This window comes from Clupea harengus, chromosome 16 (assembly GCF_900700415.2).
Source record: "Clupea harengus chromosome 16, Ch_v2.0.2, whole genome shotgun sequence".
NCBI classification, from domain to species: Eukaryota; Metazoa; Chordata; class Actinopteri; order Clupeiformes; family Clupeidae; genus Clupea; species Clupea harengus.
Genome location: NC_045167.1, coordinates 23651975 through 23671974, shown reverse-complemented (window position 1 = coordinate 23671974; position 20000 = coordinate 23651975). Strand labels below are relative to the sequence as shown.

At 44.4% G+C, this 20000-nt stretch overlaps 1 protein-coding gene across 11 annotated transcripts in view; it reads right to left on the bottom strand.

Annotated features, from left to right (window-relative positions):
* eps8a (epidermal growth factor receptor pathway substrate 8a) overlaps window positions 1–20000 on the bottom strand; it is a 61841-nt gene that overhangs the window by 14211 nt on the left and 27630 nt on the right. For 10 of the 11 annotated variants that reach the window (XM_031582420.2, XM_031582422.2, XM_031582421.2 and 7 more), the window contains exons 2-8: window positions 10612–10701; window positions 8672–8742; window positions 4867–4934; window positions 3923–4084; window positions 3172–3321; window positions 2240–2322; window positions 1727–1863 (exon numbers count right to left, since the gene is read on the bottom strand). In XM_031582420.2, the coding sequence (XP_031438280.1) occupies window positions 1727–1863; window positions 2240–2322; window positions 3172–3321; window positions 3923–4084; window positions 4867–4934; window positions 8672–8742; window positions 10612–10679 (739 nt within the window). In that variant the 5' untranslated portion in view covers window positions 10680–10701. Of the gene's footprint in view, window positions 1–1726; window positions 1864–2239; window positions 2323–3171; window positions 3322–3922; window positions 4085–4866; window positions 4935–8626; window positions 8650–8671; window positions 8743–10611; window positions 10702–20000 lie in introns of those variants that run through there. The other variant, XM_031582429.2, reaches the window with a different exon arrangement.

Sequence of the window (20000 nt, the reverse complement as noted above, 5' to 3'; positions counted from 1 at the left end):
ATCTGTGTGGACAGCAGTGTACATAATGCTGATGCGTTTATTTATTTTTTTATTTTTTTATTTCTCCAATGCTCACAATGGCTAGCAGTAATGGAAGTCATAATTATCAGACTGCCTCTTACCGAGCAGGAAGGAGCAGAGAAAGTGGGGGAAATTCAGACAGGTTTTGTGAGAGTATCTCAGGTATGTCTGAGTGGCTCTTAACAGTGAAATTACAGCTCTCAACTCTGAAGGGGTACACAATGGTGCGGATTTGCTTTGAAGACACCTTTTGTCTTTGCACCTGCAAGTCATTTCTCACTTGGAAGAAAGCCTGGCAAAAATTCACTGCAAAAACGTGGAAACTTTGTATACGAAAAAAGTACTTTTGCTAAGGTCTACATGGGGTTAAATCAGGCTTTATTTTTCTAGGTAGTATTTATTTTCCCTACTTACAAAAGACACTGTCTTAGCTCTAAAAGCATCAGCACTCCAAGTCTTGTTTGATTGTTTCATGTACAGTCCCCTCCAGAATGAATTATTGGCATCCTTACTTAAGATGATTGATAGTCATTTTTTATAAGACTTTTCAGTTATTAGTCCTACTATTACATTAAAAATAAGATAATCTTATCTTATTATAATAATAGTAAATCTTATTTTATTATAATGAATAAAACAACCATTAGTGGACAAACAATTTTTAAAATCAAAATCACATCACAATTATTGGCACCCCAAGAAATTTGAATTACGGAAATGTAAATTAAGAAAGATCCCACGCATATTGAACTCATTTGAAGTTGCCCTATGTGTACATTTCAAACAGTCAGTGATCCATGATTTCCTGTTCCTGATTTCCTGGTATAACAATGAGGCGAGACAGGGCACAAATCCCTTAGTCATCCCTCACCATGGGAAAGACTCAAGAGCCTTCCACTGCAATAAGGCATTTTGTTTCAGTTATACATATGAAAAGATGTTCAGGAATAGTCGAAAATCCCTTTGTCTGTGTTCTCAAGTCTTATGAGGCAGTACGAGACAAGACAGTGGTGTTTGTTGGCAAAAGGGGGTATTTTGGAATAGAATGTATTTTGTGAACAACTGTGACTTATTATTTGCTGTGTAAAGACAACATTTGATAAACAGTTAGGAGAATTTTCATCAGCCGTTTTCACTCATATTGAATAAGGGTGCCAATTCTGGAGAGGACTGTATTCATTTAGCATCTGTTCACATCTGGAATCGGTTCAGGATTAATCTAAACAAATGCAAAGACCGTTCCACAGAACCACTGCACTGAAACCCTGCTTTTATCACGCCTTCACACCCATGTCATTGTTGTAGATTTGGATGGATTTCAGTTATTCAGTGACACCACACACACACACACACACACACACACACACACACACACACACACACACACTTCTCCTTTAGGTGCTTTCAGGTCAGCCCACTGAGTCTACGCCCGGTGGATTGTTATATATTTGTATTTGAGTTATTCAGTGACACACACACACACACACACACACACTTCTCCTGTAAATGCGCTCAGGTCAGCCCACTGAGTCTGCACTCGTGCTCGACGTAGACAGTGGTGTTATTCAGTGACACTACACACAGGTCAGCCCACTGAGTCTGCGCTCGTGCTAGTGCGGAGACTTACACTCCTGGTGCTCACTGTGCTCGTGCGGAGACTTACACTCCTGGTGCTCACTGCGCTCGTGCTCGTGCGGAGACTTACACTCCTGGTGCTCACTGGCCCAGGCTGACCAGGCGGCCGCCCTGCTCTTCACGTCCACCTGAGCGTCTGCTGCCGGGGGCTCGGGGGCCGGGGCCGCGGGGGGTGGTGGGATGCCCCCGTCACTCTTCAGGATCATCCTGGACAACAGGGAGGAAGAAACATGAAGCGTTCACTGGTGGAAGAATAACTATATATATATATAACTATAAAGAATAACTATACTGTATATATAACTAAAGACAGGAAACAATTGAAGCGACACCAGCTTCCTCCTTTAAACACTTTATACAGGTCTAATGTACAAATGAGGAAGAGCTCACGCAGAGGGCATTCAGTCATGTGTACAGAGAAGCTGCTCATCACAAAAGGATTCTGGGAAACTGAGACTAAACCGTTGTGTATAACATTTGCATTACACTTACATTTACTGATTTAGCATACGTTTTTATCCAAATATATAACAAGTATACAGTTTGACTTTCATATCCAAAGACAAAGCAGGTGTGTTTTTACCTTAAAGCTTCCGGCCTCTTCTTCACCTTCCCACCCTTGAAGTCACTGATGGCACTGTCAATATCAGCATGGATTAAATTAGCCTGGAAGGGGGAAGCAATAATAACATGGGTCATTGCCAGCACTTCTCTCTTCCTCACACGATAACATGACTTCCAGCTCAACAGCGCCCAGTGGGTCAGCCCTATAAAAGCCTCCGTTATGCCAGGAGGATGCCAAGCAGTGACTCTACCCTGTTGTGCCCTTCACTTCAGCCACTCATAATCATAAATAGCTCAGCCAGGAATGTAATGGCATGATTAATATGCACTATATGATGGCGGTTCACAGCCAGAGGAAGTGTGTGAGAGGCTTATAAAGCTCAGTGATTAGCATCTTCCACATGTCATAAAAACACAGCCACGTGCTTCAAGCTCTTTTGTTTGCGAAACAACTTCACACTTCCTCAACTGTAAATACAGTAACGCTGAGGTGCTCGGAAGCTTATGACCATAATAAATCATTACAACCATCACAATAGTGAGCAATAAATATATCCCTTTTTACATCCTCAGTCCTCCGTGCTACATGTACAGTTTTACATTCGGCCATTTGGTCATTGGCCAGTGAGCTTCAAAGCAAGGACATAGCCAATCATGGACACAGCCAATCAAGGAAAAATATTAATTCAAACAAAAGGATGTGGAATGCAATGTTTCAGTTGTGAAGGATGTCAGTGTCAGACAGGAGAGGGGACCTTTAATGCCAAATCTCCAGGTCTACATTGCAATAATCCTCTCCTCCCATAGGGGATGCTAAGTGGTAGAACAACAAATCCTCCAGCAGCCATTTCATTCCCCCCTCCTCCTCCTCCTCCCCCTCCCCCTCCTCCTCCCCCTCCCCCTCCCCCTCCCCTCCCCGTGTTCCAAGCCTCGGACTCAGCCCAGCCTCACCTTGATGTCGTCGCACTGGAAGAAGTGCAGGTCAGGCTTGCCCTGCCCCGACTCCTTGCACACCAGGGCCAGGATGGAGTCATAGCTGCAGGCGTTCATCACCGCCTGGCAGTGCTGGAGGGTGCTGATGGGGAAGTTCTCCAGCTCATTCTGAAGAGGGGGGGGGGGGGGGGGGGGGGGTTGTTAAACATTAGACACGGCAAATGGGACATGGTTGGGGGGGAGGGGGCATGTTAAACATTAGACACATTGTGTGGGACATGACAAAGGTGGGGAGGGGGGGGAGAGAGTGGCAGTGCCAAGTCAGTCAGCTGAGAGGGGGACGCTGGGAACACTGAGGGTGCTCAGCAAATACAGACGAGAGCTGATGAGACGAGATGAGCGGGTCAAGATGTGACACGGCATTAGCAAAGGTGAAGAGTGACTTGTACAAAATGTGGGGAGAAAATGAAGAATTTTATACGCCATGAAAGTCTGCCTCTGTTCAAACATAGGTCTACTTCTCAACCCACCAATAATGAGTCTTGGCACAACTTTGATAGTACTTCACTGATTTCAATTCCAACTCCAGAGTCAGTGAGTTAGAATGAGAGTGAGATCTGTACCCATTTTTAATGGAAGTCTAAACACAAGACAGATTCAAGCGACTGACAGGCTTCTGAATGCCATTAATTCATAGATATCTAATAATTAGCCAAAGGATCTTTCCCTAGCAGCTTAGCAGCTAACCCTGGGGGGAGCAGTGGTTCACCTTGGTGTCTGCGTCGATGAGGCTGACCGCCTTCTCGTCCACCTGGAGGACCATGTCCTGGGTCCAGACCTTCCCTTTGGCGTCCAAGAGACGCAGCTTCCGGATCCCATCCTCGATGGTGATCATGGCCTCTTTCCGATCCATCACAAACGTGGTCAGGTGCTGCGGCAGAGGATGTACTTCAGGTCATTTGGGAAAGTTACGAAGACAGCCGGATATGACCAGATATTTTCTTCTAATAAAGCTAAATCAGGTGATCACTTTAAGATGAACAGTGTAACATTTTCATCATACCATTAAGTAGAACACTTCTTCTAGACGGAACATTTATACTCATCTGGTTACATACTCATTTTGCTTACATACACCTTATCTTAACTGCAAAGAATTACTCATCAATACTACAACTCATCAATACTACACTTCACTTTTACACTCGTATTTGCCACGAATTTGCCATACTCTTTTAAGCAGAGAAACTACAATAGAACAAGGGTGCTGTTATATGATATTGAAGTGGAAAGCCCACAACCTGGTCGTTTTGGGGAAGTCCAAAAGTTAAACATTACCCGACTGCTGAAAGACCAAAGGGGAAACTTCACCCGATGTACAAAACAGCGCTCTCTATTTTAAGGCCATAACTAATGCTATTGCCCCGTGCCAACCGTAACTTCCCAAACTACAACAAAAGACAACCATGAACACAAATGAAGCCATGCGGAGATGTGTTTTCAAACAGAGTTTTCATTAGAGGGGGCAAATACAGAAATGTTTTGACGTGTGTGTTAGGTCAGCCAAGGAGAAGAGTGATGTCAAAACCACAAAAACAGACTAGGGATAGCAAACAGGAATGTAGTTTGCTGTGGTCCTAAAATACTCAGGGTGTTGTTTAGTTGGAATAGATTCACCTGGATCGTAGTGAGCCCTGTTGGTGTGGTACTCACCTCCACGTGGTACTGGGATGTGTCCGTCATGCTGTTAATACTGGTTTTTGTGTAGTTCTTCCTTTGTTCTAAAAAGACAGAAACAGAACAGTCATGCAAAAGGGTTTGTTTTTACTAAGCCACGCAGAGGAATTCCTTCTATAACCTTCATCATTTTGACAAACCCAGGTCAACGTGACATTAGTTAGTTATACAGCATTGAGAATATTCAAACCAAGGGCAAGGAGAGTTCAAACCAGTCACACTCAGAGAGCAAACCATGCTATGCTATAAACTGTAAACCAGTAACACTCACAGGGCAAACCATGCTATGCTATAAACTGTAAACCAGTAACACTCACAGGGCAAACCATGCTATGCTATAAACTGTAAACCAGTAACACTCAGAGAGCAAACCATGCTATGCTATAAACTGCTAACAAAACACTATCAGAGGACGATGATTGATGTTTCTGCACGTGAAGGTTTTTACCTATAACAGAAATCCAGAGGTCATGAGGTTTCACACTTTCCCACCCAAAAAGAGCACCCAGGTAAAGGCTTGCACAGGTTTTAGTAGCTTTTAGCCTTCAGAATAAAAAAAAGAGAATTTGTGTTGCAGCCTTTTAAAAGCCCCAGGCTCGTGTTTCCCGAAAGCATCTTAGTCTTCGGACCATCGTAACAAAGAAACCCGATGCACTCAAAATGATAGACAGACTCGTTTAATGATGGTCGTTGCACAACAAAGCTTTTTGGAAGTGCAATTCTGAGGCCATAGTGGTGTAGATTGTAAAGCACACACTCGCACTCAAAGCCACTCTGGAAAAGGAGGTTGGTGGGTGGGCTATACAGTAAGAGAACTCTGCAACTCTGCAAAACCAAAAACAAGAGAGGTCCTGTAACATAACAAACTTAGATTAATTTATTGCAATAAAATTCGATCATCTCATTTTATTGTCCACCTGCAGAATAGGAATGGGCAATAAAACAACTGCAGGCAGGAGGATAAATTGGAACCATAACTCACTCGGTTAGACTCACTGACTCTGACCTTGAGCAACTCATAGGCCTATAGGCCATTATTATTGGGCCCTTTGACAGGAAAATGGAGTAGACACCATAGACATATATAGAGAAATATAGACATAGACCTATATATGTCTATGGTAGACACCGTCTAGACTTGTTCTGGTTTTGCAGAGGGACAGTAGCACAACACCCCAGTCCTGAAATCAAGCTCCGTTGCTATAGCTACCTTTCTTTTTGTGTTTGGCAGATGTGCGGAAAAAGTATTGTCCATCTGTCCCTTCTTGTGTGATGCAGGGGAGAGAAGGGGGTGGTGAATGGAGAGAATAACAAAGAGAAACTAACTGGAAACATGGATGACTGAGAGGTCATGAGGGAAAGGGATCCACTCGAAGAAAGATCTGTTCAGAAAGTTTTGATAATGAGCGCTCTACAGTACTCTTCATAACCTTCATAGCCTTATTCAAAAGCTTGATAACATATCTAGGAAGCTGACAAGTAATGTTTGAAATGACTAATGCTATGATACGACTTAATGATATGACTTAATGATATGACTAAGTGATAAACTACAGTTAATCTCCGGCACATTTGGCCATTACACTTGAAAGTATTATGCCATGCCCTCCAGGACTTAAAACATTCCCATCAGACTCAACAGTCAGTCAATCATTAACTGAACGGAATATGAGGTTCTCTGGTTGTGTGATTATGAAAATAATCCAGGCTGAATTGTGAGTGGGAGAGATCAATGCACGGTTCAGCTGCCTTGAAATCCGACAGGAAGCTCGGCAGCCTTTTAAGGTGCATCTACATACATTATCCGGCCTGTTGAATAGTTTGTTTGTTACTGTTACTATTACTGCTAGAGACAACACATATCACTGAAGATATGCCAGAACGAGACAACAGGATTGTTTTCATCTCGTCTCTAACCTGTAATCCCATGGTACCTCTCTTCAAGGTAAATAATGAAGTAATACAGACAGTTTGACAGGACAATTAAGAAACTGTGTACAGGAACTTCTCCATCTGTCCTTAGAATCACAGAGGGGCGGCAGCGAGAGAAAGAGAACAACTGCTCCCTTCCGTTCTATAGCGCTGTATTGTACTGTGTCACACACACACACAGACACACAGACACACAGACACACAGACACACAGACACACAGACACACACACACACACACACACACACGAGATGAAGGCCCAGCAGTGACAGGGTCAGACTCAACACAGCACAGTACAGACAGGCCCCAGCTGCTCCCCCTGGAAGGTGTCAGCCAGTGTCAGTCTTTGCCGACAGGCACGAGGCAGGGCAACCGCTGAGCCTGGAACGAGCCACAGCCGAGGTCCCAACAGGCAATCGACAGATGAAATCATGGCAGCCTGCAACTCCTCCTTACTGCAGCAGTGGGGCCAGGTTGGACGCAGCGATTGGACACTGGCAGGGTTAGTCCCACCCACTGCGACGCCGTCCACCAATGCCACAGCTTTGCCATGGGGTTGATGCGAGTGTGATAGGGAGGTGTGGCGGAAAAATTAAATGCCTCTGCAGTCTACGCTAAGGGGGGGGGGGGGGGGGGGGCAACAATGACAAGGAACTGAGTGTACGGTCTCAGAATGCGAACGCGTCCAACAGCACTCCTTCACATCAGCACCCATATCACTGGAAATGAAGCGCACATGAGAAACCTCTCACGTTGCCATGGTGACATATTACTTGAATCATAAGAGCCCACCAGGCGGTGGTGGTCGATGAAGCGGAGTGGGTGATCGAGAGAGCAAGCCAGCGGAAGAGCGTGTGGGCTACAGGGAGTGGGGGGTGGCGTCGATCAGCTGAGCATGGTGGCGTGTCCGTTAGTCCTTGAGCTTCCCTCTGCTTCTGCGGCCACTTGTTCAGTTTCCTCAAGGTGTGACCCAGAGGCAAATATGGGCAGTGGAAGATAAGCAAAACAGGCTTGAGGTGGCTGACAGCTGATTGGCTGGCTGTGTGAGAAGTGTGGGGTGAGTGAGGGGGGAGGCGGTGGTCCAGTGATAAGGCTGTGCCACACCTGGGTCCAGGTCACCATGGTCACCATGCCCAGTGCACATCCAACATTCTCCCACTCGCACACATACACACTCACCATCAACATAAACACAGCCGCACAGGCTAGCGCAGACACACACACACACAACATGCTCACATACACGCACACACAGACACACACATGCACACAGACAAACAGGCAGGCATGTGTACACACACACACACACAGACACACACACACACACACACACACACATCTCTGGATTAATAGTGATTCATAAACCCCATTGTGCCTCCTCATGCCCTGCTGAATTGATGGATGTGGCCTGAATGCTGAATGCTCATGTGAGCGGCTGCAGTGGGCTGGTGAGCATTCAGAGCACCTCTACCTTTGAGAGGGAGACACAATGTGCAGGATGCACACCTAACTCCAGCACAACACCAACATACCCTCAGACACCAAAGTCCAAAGCATGAAGAGTTCTTTAGTTCTGTTCTCATTATCAACAGTAATACTAATAATAGCAATATATATTTTGTTATTCATATAATAAAACATCTCTCGTTTGATAGGACGATTTGACAGGAAAGCTACACTATAGAAATAGGACACAAAGATATATAGATGTAGATAAAGGCCCTACATTCTGTTTCTGCCGGACAGTGTAAGGAGGGCAGCACAAGAGACTGTAAGCTGGTACTTGGGCTTGTGTGGACACTCACCGTAAAGAGCCTTAGCACTGGACTTGGGCTTGTGCGGACACTCACCGTAAAGAGCCTTAGCACTGGACTTGGTGGCGTTCCTCTGTGGCAGCTCAGGGGAGGGGGAACCATGGCCACTGGAGGGAGAAACGAGAGAATGAGAGAGAGAGAGAGAGTTAAAGGGAGGAGGAGAAGAAGAGAGGGAAGACAGAGAGAATGAGACAGAAATAGAGAGCAGAGCAGGAGTTGGTGGAATGAGGAAATGAGAGAGGGATGGAGAGGAGGAGAAGAGGAGAGGGAGGACAAAGAGAATGAGGCAGAAAATGAGGCAGAAATAGAGAGGAGAGCAGGAGATGGAGGAATAAGAGAGAGATAGAGAGGAGGAGAGGGAGGAAAGAGACAGAAATAGAGTAGAGCAGGAGATGAAGGAATGAGAGAATGAGAGAGGGATGGAGAGAGGAGAGGAGGGGTGGGGTAGAGGTTGTGAGAAATGGGGCAAGAGGATGGAAAAAGGAAACAGAGGAGGAAGGAAATGAGAGGAGGGTGTATGAAAGATAGACGTGTCAAAACAGACAGAAAGAAACAGACAGACACACACACACAAAGAGAAGTTTAGAAAGAAAAATGTATATATAAGAAAGACATTGAAAGAAAAAGTAATAAAGAGAAAGAAAGAAAAAAAGAAAGAGAGAAAGAAAGAAAAGGAAAGGAAAGGAAAGGAAAGGAAGAGAGTCAGTTAGATTGAAAGATAAGGTGCAATTCAAGAGCGCTTGTTTGCCATTGTCCTGCGCTTACTGCAGAGGCAGGAGCAGGTGAATGCTCTTTGGCACCACGGCGGCTCCGGTGTCACTCGCCATTGACAACGTCATTGGACATTTGGCATTGACGAGTCGACTGGACACCTGATAGGCCCTGACTCCATAGCTTCCTCTAACTGGGTGAGGATTAATAATGGATGGAACCAATTAATATGGTGGCATATTCAGAGCCAGAACCCACTGGGCACAAACAAACAACAATACCTCTGGTCCACAGCAGTGAACAGCAGTAACAATACCGCAGTGAAAAGGTAACACATACAGAAATACATATAACATATAAACTGTCTTCACTAAAAAGGACTAAAACCGATTAGAGAAACAAACTATGAACTAAGGGCCTTTTAATCTGGCCCAGAAAGTGAGCTTTTGTTCACGGGGGGAGGTGAAACAAGGCTACACCATTATTAGTGCAAAGCCTCAGGAACTATCGCTTGGTTGACCAGATCTCAGACGCAGCGTTGTGCTGAAATCAAGTTTGAGGCAAATCGAATACTGACCCAAGGCTGGGAAAAGGACACGGACAATTGAGTAACTGGATCAATTTTGCTGAGACACAAGACAGGGGAGTACGGTCAGTGGCTTTGCAGGGGTTAAAAGGCTATGTGGATGCTGTTGATAAAACATTTGATTATATTAACACTCTCTCTGGGGGACCAGTATGATGATGATGATGATGATAATTGATAATCAGACAATTTTTCTATCCTTATTAAACCATGGAACCCTGTATGTCCGGTTTGATGGTAACAATTGGTATCCACTGTCCAGGACATGGTTGGGGTCAGAGACTATGTTGTTGGCCAGCTTTAATATGTAACTATGACTGATTCATAGAGTTTCTCAAGGGGAAAAAATCTTAAAACCTACTAATCTAATCTTAAAGCAAGTTTGCATTTGTAAGGAATGCCAAATCAAAATCAGGCACATTTTTTAAGGTAGCTCAGAAATGAACTTGTAAAATACCCCCTTGAGTTTTAACAGACTTGAGTCATTACAGGATTGAACTCCTGTTCCCACACCCCATCCCTCACAAAACACAGAAAGACTAGAGGTGAGACTCGAGGACTGAAAACTCATTTGGACACTAAAACTGAACACCGTCCACTGGTTGGCACCAAACTCATTCCTGAATGACAAGTTCAAGTGATTTGGTGCGGCTCAGGCGCGAGCTGGAGAGACACTCACTTCTGCTGGGGGGCGTAGGAGGCGAAGCCGCCAGTGGAGTAAGCGGGGGCGGAGTACCCGTTCATCATGGAGGTCTCGGCAAACAGTCACCTTTGAGAGGAAACAGAACACATGGGAGACTGGTCATGATAAATCCTCAGAGATTCCAGACACACACTAGAAAGAGGTTGTCAAGCAGAAATACGATTTTCAAAAGGAAGAGTTCTCCTTATATTACGCAGTCTGAAAGTCTGCATGTTTGACTGCCAGCCAGTCTGAAAGGTTGAAACACAATGTTTGTCTCAATAATAGCACTATTGTAAATATAAACCAAAAACGCTTTGTATAAAAACTTTATATTGTATAAAAATGTTTTCTTCAAAAGAAAGGGCCACAGAGAATCTCCCATTCATATCCACTTTGGGTGATGGAAAAGTTTTCCAAATAGAAACCAGACCTGCAGTTATTCTTCAACCCTACAGCTCCATCTCACTGGTACCTCAGAGAGTCAAGAGGCAATAGTGAATATGTGTATAGTGAATATGTGTATAGTGAATATGAGTATAGTGAATATGTGTATAGTGAATATGAGTGTAGTGAATATTATAGTGAATATGAGTATAGTGAATATGAGTGTAGTGAATATTATAGTGAATATGAGTATAGTGAATATGAGTATAGTGAATATGAGTATAGTGAATATGCGTGTAGTGAATATGAGTATAGTGAATATGAGTATAGTGAATATGAGTGTAGTGAATATGAGTATAGTGAATATATAGTGTCTTTTGACTCTAGCTGTCAGTCTCACTGTGTCTTCACAGTTCTCTAGGGCCTCCTTTGCCATGCCACATGTCGTCTGTGAAAATAGTCACCATCATGTTCATTACTATTCAACGATCTACGTGTGACTCTCTTTTGGATTAAGGATTTCTATGCACTAATATAGTGGAAAGGCATATTCACAAGCCATCAAATCACACAATAATCCACTCATTAAATTCAAGACATACTGAGAGAAAAGAGTAGATATACAAATCCCGCTCATGAAGTGTTTTCAGTGAATGAATAAAACTTGTTACCAAGGAAACATGTGAAACACAACACATAACATCTCATGACTCATCGGGTCGACTCCATCTTTAGCTTTAACGACACACTATAGAGGCATCATCCGCATCGTTCTGAATGTGTGAGACTGGGTCCAAAGGAATTACACCATTCAATCAGAGAGATGCCCTCCAAACCCTAATCAACCATCTCCCTGGAAGAAGTGCCACACACTCAAGCACTCTTCCCGAGGGTACAGACTGTGCCATGAACTATTTCCTAACAATCATTTATATAAGACTGTCAGGAATCCTAAGGTCATAATAGCTTTCCAAGTGTTATAAAAATAGGCTTTCAGTACCTTAACCAAACCTAGATTCACCTCAGGCACCAATCGCCAGCGCCATGAATGTTAGATAGACGCGGTTAGCAAAGGTTGAACTGGTGGAATCAGGCACCGCAATCTGCTTGGGGTAAAGATTGAAGAGAGCTTGCGACAGAGAGGGAAAATTATAGAGGCTGATCAGATCCTATCTTTGGAATCGAGGCCAAGCTCTGAAAATAACACGTAGCCTAATGTTTAGGTCCTGGACAAATGCCAGAGTACCTGTGAGTCATGGATACCAGTGAATACCAGTGTTGCATCATCTATGTGTTTAAGCACCTTAGGCTAGCAGATACAAAATAGCTAACGGAGAACAAGTAATTGATTTACTGCAAACTAACAGGAACTTCCTCGAAGGACTTAGAGCGCTTCGAATTTTTTATTTAATTAAGGCAGCTTTGTCTTTGACAGTGCAGCTTAGTTATTCTAGCTGCTATGTCGTCTTCCTGAGCACCAGGTGCTGGATAGAAATTGCCTTTCCGCCGAGTTCCACTAACTAGCAAGGGCCGTTATAAAGAGGCAATTAGGCCCACTGTCGCACCTGCGATATCGTACTGAATTGCGTGCGGGTCCATGTGCGTGTCAGTCGACGTAAATAAAAGTTGTGAAGAGAGTACATCTAATCGCGGCTTAATCTGCACCCTTCCACCAGCCAAAAACACAAGGTCACACCTGCCTCCAGTCACCCCACACGTCCCTAAGTACACAGCACTGGGACCAGTGCCCCACCACCAATTAGCATGGAGTGCTTTTCCTGAACCGACGGGATGTACTGTACATCAGAGGTAGCCAGTCACATGCTGTGCCCAGTGGGTACCTTGTGTATTTATCATGCTGTGCCCAGTGGGTACCTTGTGTGTTTATCTGGTTTGGTTCTGGTTTCGCTGGGGATAAGAGCATGAAGGCTAACCAAAACCACAGGCTGGTACACTACACTGCAAAGACACACACACACACACACACACACACAGGCTGGTACACTACACTGCAAAGACACACACACACACACACACACACACACACACACACACACACACACACACACCAAAAACACAGGCTGGTACACTACACTGCAGACACACACACACACACACACACACAGGCTGGTACACTACACTGCGGAGATCTTCACCAGCGCTCCTCAAAGCCTCATTAAATGATCATAACGGGTTTAAAGTTCCATTTTTTCCCCCCCAAGACTACAAATTATGACGTGACTAATTACAAAAGAGGATTATGATGTAATATGCTTAATCGTAGATTTCATGGAGTGTACCTGCACGGTTACAAAGAACACTGAGACATTAGCAAGGGGGGGGGGGGGTATAAATCACACACAGCAGAGCGTTGCTCCAACGTGCTGAAACCTTTCCACAATGTCACAGGTTTTCAGGGCAGAACTCGGTCACGTGGCGGCACGTCAAGGTAAGACCGCTCAGAGAGAACTCGGGATCCCAGGCCCCCGCAGTGTTAAAAATGCTTCATCGTTTTTTCTGTGGGATTAAAAGATAATTAGAAAGGAGCTTCCTCACAACTGTCACCCAGGGGGATTGCAAAATACAGGCTGGCTAATAAAAAGGAGATTCTAGAATGAAATGCCTGCCACACAAAAGGATCGTGGAGTGATTCATCGGTGCATGCATGCATTTGTGTGTGTGTGTGTGTGTGTGTGTGTGTGTGTGTGTGTGTGTGTGTGGGCTGAACACCAAGTAGTTATAAGTAGCACCACTGAATCACAGTATGTAGAGTCAAGCTCTCTGATTACTTTTCCCATGCCTATCCCACCACCCCCTCTCGCTTCCACCCCCCTCCCCTCCCCTCCCCTCCCCCCTCCCACCACTCAAGACCTCCTCACCATAACAACGGCACCAGGATACCTATGCCTTAGGGACGGGTTGAATAGCTACCTTGGACAAGTCTGAGGAGACTTAACCCAGACTGTACATATGGTGCGTTGGTATTGGCAACAATGACATCACGATAGGGCATTACATATTCCAAGCATGTATAACATGGGACATCTATATGGTACTCACCCCTAAAGTCTAAAGTCAGTTTAGAAATGCAGGGCATCTAGAAAAAAGCTAACAGATAATGCACACTCTTTTAAAGGGTATGTCAGTCTGCGGTGTACCCAACCACCATGAACATAGAAGTCTACTTATATATACCAATTTACAAATGCCTAAAGGGACCGCAGATTTGCTGATCATTTCTACACAGATGACACCATACTCAGAAGGCTAATCAAGTCAGCAGACACAAACAATCGTATTTCCTTTTTTTAAGAGGTGGACTATGGATAACAACTCAAATCAGGCCCATCTATGCAATCATGCAAACTATTCAGGTATTCATATTTGATTGACTTCAGCACCGTGACTAAAAAGAAAGGGACACCTGAAACAGATTTCACACACCAAATATTAAAATCATAAACATGTCATTAAACCAAGAATGTCCGACACAGGAAAGCAGAGTTTCCTAAACAATGAGACTGGTTGAAGTCTCCATCCACAGACACTACAACCCCTCCTCAGTGAAAAAGAGATCCACCCACCCTTACAGTAAAGAAGGATCTACTCTATGAACAGACCTGTCACACAGCGATGACAGAAGCTGCTCTATGAACAGACCTGACACACAGCGATAAGAAGGATCTACTCTATGAACAGACCTGACACACAGCGATGACAGCACACACACAGGCCCTCTGGGTCCTAGCACACTTTAAGAGGACTGCAAGCAAGTTCAAACACAGAAAAAGGCCAGCTGCTTTCCGGCGAAGTTGTAGTGAAGAGGGTTTCCTTTAAGCATTAAGCATTATGGCCCGTGCCACGGTGCCAAAGTAAGCAGAGCATCACTACATGTTCCAGCAAATTATTCACTGAGGGGTTGAGATGGCTAAAGGTTAGGGACAGCAGGGACATGGAAAATAGGCTGCAAATACACCGGCCGTATCCAGGATCCCCAACAGGATCTGGCTGGTTAGCGCAGCGAAGTTAGCGTTCAGCATTAGTGTTTCACACAGAGGCAAGGCCTTTGGTACAGTGGCTGCCCAATCTTTGGCAAGTCAGCAGCAAACACGGTTATTAACGCAATCTGGAAACGCATACTGGGGTTTCTATGAGGCACAGTCAGCATAATGGTAGCACACATTTCTACTACGGCTGTCCTCACAGGCACTGTGTGTGTGTGTGTGTGTGTGTGTGTGTGTGTGTGTGTGTGTGTGTGTGTGTGTGTGTGTGTGTGTGTGTGTGTGTGTGTGCCATCTGTGTAATTGATTTTTGGAGAGACGCCAAACTCAACACAGAGATGGGCGTACAAAACAAATAAATGTTGTGATCGAAGATTTGTTTTAGAGTTGCCATTTGGAAGTTTCGGTCTGTTAACGAGAAGCAAGAAGTATTTGTCTGTGTGACTTCTCATTTTTGCTGCATTCTGGAATGTCATTTGCTGTGGCTTCAGCAGAGTTTATGAAGCCCCATTTACAGACATCTTCTAGACATTGTTCTAAGTGCATGTCCATTGTTGCATGGTAATGGCAGGCATAGGTGCGAACAACCAAGGCCACCTCTTTCAATCTCTAGTTAATGATTGAAAGGAGTGCCATTCACGGCGGCCGCTCTCATTGAGAATCAATTTCCTTCCTGGTGGCAGGGAAGTGGTCCAGAGCCAAAGCTTAAATAAGGCTCTCGCCGTCAGACCGTGTAGGCGGTTAGCAGGTGGATGACACTGAGCTTTAGGAGACAGTGACGAAAAAAAATCCCCACCTACAACAACAACAAAGCACGACAAATCCAGCTACGATAAGCCTCTTAGCACCGACTCACGACCGTCAATGTTGGTACTCCGCCGTACCTTAGATATAGACCCCACACAGGGTGCCAAAGCTTAGACAGATTCAGATCTTCAGGGTTGAAAAGTCAAAGTTTAACGCTGGTGTTAACTGCGGCAGTTTATTCAGGATTTAGAAACATCTTTTAGTCAGGCTGTTGAAGTGTTCAGAACAGTGACTTTCATGTCTGAAAACATAAGTAAAATAAATAAATATATATATATACACATGTACATACACACACACACACACACACACACACACACACACACTACATTAGCACCATGTCAAAAATACTTCTGAATTCAAAATTGGATAACTTTCAGCCACTTTCAGCCACCGTTCAGATCTTGAACAGGTCAAAAAAACATTTTACAATTCAAAGAAAATGTTAACCTTCACGGTTACTCATATCCCACATGACATATTTGTAAAAACTAAAAACACATTCCCATGAAGCCCATTTCAACTCTATGTGGGCACCCTCTTGAATCGGAGCCATCAAATACTTAGTGAAAGCGTGGGATGGATCCCCGTGTTTGGCAGCACTAACAGTGACCTGGCAGACATCTAAAATACTTGAGATGCGACAAATATATTAGTTCCGGTTTCCCACACTATCCTATTGAAGCGGAATCATTCTACCTCTGTCTGAGTGGTGAGAGGGGAGGAGCGCTGGACAAAAGGCCCAATGGGAGGTGGCCTTAAGGGGCTGGGATTGTACTGAGAGCTGCAGGCTTTTTAGTGGCCTAACAGAGATGGCTGGGGGCCCAAGCTGGCCCGAGGCCAGGAGAGAGAGAGAGAGTTTGGCCAGGAAGCAGTGGCCTACGCTCAGGCATCCCTATGGAGATCAAACACCCACTCAGATCCTCACACACAAACTTCACATACAACACAGGAGGAAATACAAGGGCGATCAGGATGAATTCAAACACCCATGTGTACACACACACACACACACACACACACACACACACACACACACACACACACACACACACACACACACACACACACACACACACACATATGCACACATATGCACACATACAATCACACACAGACATGGGCATTCTAATATGACCAAACATGGAAGACACATGAACATGTATGTTACATGAAAATAGTTTTCCCGCTCTCAGGTCGCATGTAGTGGAGACAAGAATATTGGACAGAACAACAGTACAAATAAAGCACACATGATGAACTATATAAAGCCTTTGAACTTCCATTGTTCTGCTCAATCAAACAGTCAAGTCAATGGCCCTCATTCTCGAACATTTTCTGAAGTTTCTTCTGAAATGTTTCTTACGGGCTTCGGAAAAACAACGTAAGCAAAAGACATCCGCCAAATTCATGCACGCTTGAAAATGCGGTCCTACGCAGCAGAAGTTTTCTGCGCTGTGCTCCCCCGGAACAGTTTTCTTAAATTGAAAGCGCGTTCTCGTGCTCCTGAATTTGCATACATACACGCCCTGCCAGCTCCTTATAAGGGCACGCAACCGTAGTGACGTGTGCAGTCGGAATCGACCGAATCTACACGAAAGCAACTCGTAAACGAGTCATGTCAAAGCGGTTTCGTGTACATTACATTTAGTCATTTAGCAGACACTTTTGTCCAAAGCGACGTACAAGGGATAGAACAGTCAAGCTACGAGCAATAGAGACCTAGTGTAACAATAAATACTACTTTACATAAGAAATAGAAAAACGAAATAAAAACGAAGTGCAGGAATGTAACTGCTATAAGTGCAAGTTAAGCACTAGTCGAAGTGCCAGTTAGGAAGGGAGGTGCTCTCTGAAGAGTTGGGTCTTCAAAAGCTTCTTAAAGGTAGAGAGGGAGGCGCCTGCTCTGGTAGTGCTAGGCAGTTCGTTCCACCAACGTGGAACTACTTGAAAATTCTGGATTGCCGTACTTGCACAGACGGCAGTGCCAAACGACGCTCACTAGACGAGCGCAGCATTCCGGTGTAGTCCTTTTATTTATTTTATGACATCACGGTGCCTCGTAGAATCATGACTATAGGCCTACATGTGAAACGTAATTGTTAATGATACTTTAATCCGAGGATCTGTAGAGTTGATGTGAACGCAATCACCAACGATTTCTCAGAAATTCATTAACACGGAGAGTTTTCTTAAATGCGATTCCTCAAAAAACCACAAGATGGCCCACGGGGCCATCTTGTGGTTTTTTAAGGAATCGCATTTGAGAAAACTCTGGCCGAGTTACGACTGCTATTTCGAGTTCGGAAAGTCTTCTGAAGTTCAGAGCAAATCCCAGATGAGAAAACTTTCATGAATGCCGAATGTTGTCCTAAATCCAATTCCTCTTAAATTCCTCTTAAATTCTTCTTAACTGCGTTCGAGAATGAGGCCCAATATCTACATATGATCAACGCCTCTCTCGTAGCACCAAACCCAATCAATAACTTTGCCATGGGATACCGAGCCACCACTGAACATAATGGAGTTCGATTATTCACTGTTGCCTTATGTGCCACACACACACACACACACACACACACACACACACACACACACACACACACACACACACACAGAACCATATCCATATACTACACTCCAAGTGTTCATGTTGCCTGGCAGAGAACTGGAGCCCAATTTTCCTTACTATTGTTATGATTTCGTTTCAAATGTGAACACAGGAAAATGGAAGTAACCCTTCCGTGCCCAACATGTATGAGTGGGCATATGCCTCCGTGCCCAACATGTCTGAGTGGGCATATGCCTCCGTGCCCAACATGTGTGAGTGGGCATATGCCCATATATACAAAGAATTAGGGCCATAAGGAATTCTTTTTTCTTCTTTCTTTTTTCTTTTTTCAGTTCTCTACTGTAACTGACCCCCTCTGTCCAGCCCTGTGCCCTTCTCCTTCTCCTTTCCCCCCCGGCCACTGAAGGCATGCCCAGGCACTCGTCAGGCCACCCACACCATGGGTTACATGCTGTTTTAAAAGGTTAAATAGGTACATGGCTAATTGAGTAATCCTGCTTGGTGCAATAGCCCCACGTGGTTTCTGGAAGGCAGGTATCTAACTGACGGACATTGTATAGAAACACAGAAGCTGGCATTCCTTGCCCTGTCCCATGAATAGTGGGGTATTTGATTTGTTTGGTTTATGTATGACCTGTGAACAAGTAAGCCCTTTTTGCAAAAAACTCAACTGAGTGGCAGTTTTTGTATTATACTATGTTATAATTCCCCATCACATGTCCATTGTCAATTTGATTGTTTGTTTTAACAAAGTAGTTTGAACTACTTTTCTTTTAATAGCTTTAGTTGACCTACTAAATTAGGTAATTTCTCCCTAGGATAGCTTTGTAGTTCGATTTCTTCCAGTGTGAATTAACTGGTAGCTTGCAAAGCTATGCTTTTAAATTAGCATCCCCAACACTGTTCATTTCTAATCAAAATGTCGTTCATATTTGACATTAGCTTTTTGTAGCAGCTGGGTTATGCCCTTGAGAACTCTCAGAATGTCAGCTGGAGCCTCAGCCGACCTGGCCAGCACTAGTGAATCCCTAGTGAAGTCAGTTACACTGCTTGCAGACTGATGTAATAGACCCTAAGCTCTCATCACAGCAACAGTGATTAGCAAACTCAATACTCCCTTCATGCATACAGTGGCTAGTGTGTGTGTGTGTGTGTGTGTGTGTGTGTGTGTGTGTGTGTGTGTGTGTGTGTGTGTGTGTGTGTGTGTGTGAGAGAGAGAGAGATAGATAGATAGATAGATAGAGAGACATACAGAAAGATACTTTCTGGCTAGACTGCTACCCGCTGACTGATGCGTATGAATGATTGATGAGTGACCGGCCTGGCATCAGTATGTGGGTCACCAGGAACACAAGATTGGTGGCGCCGACCCCAATCAGCAACATCAGAACTCAAGGTACCTTTCCCAAACGAGACTGTATGCAGCCAGTCCACCAGCACAAAGCCTTTCATTTCATTTCACAGTTCACCGTTATTATCATTATTATTATTATTATTATTATTATTACAGCCGTCAGCTAAAGACACCCTTCGGACTGGTCTGTCAAGGACAATCAATTCTCTCTGATGCTGTAACACTGATGAGTTTTAATCTATGCAGACTGTCTATCACCCTCCTA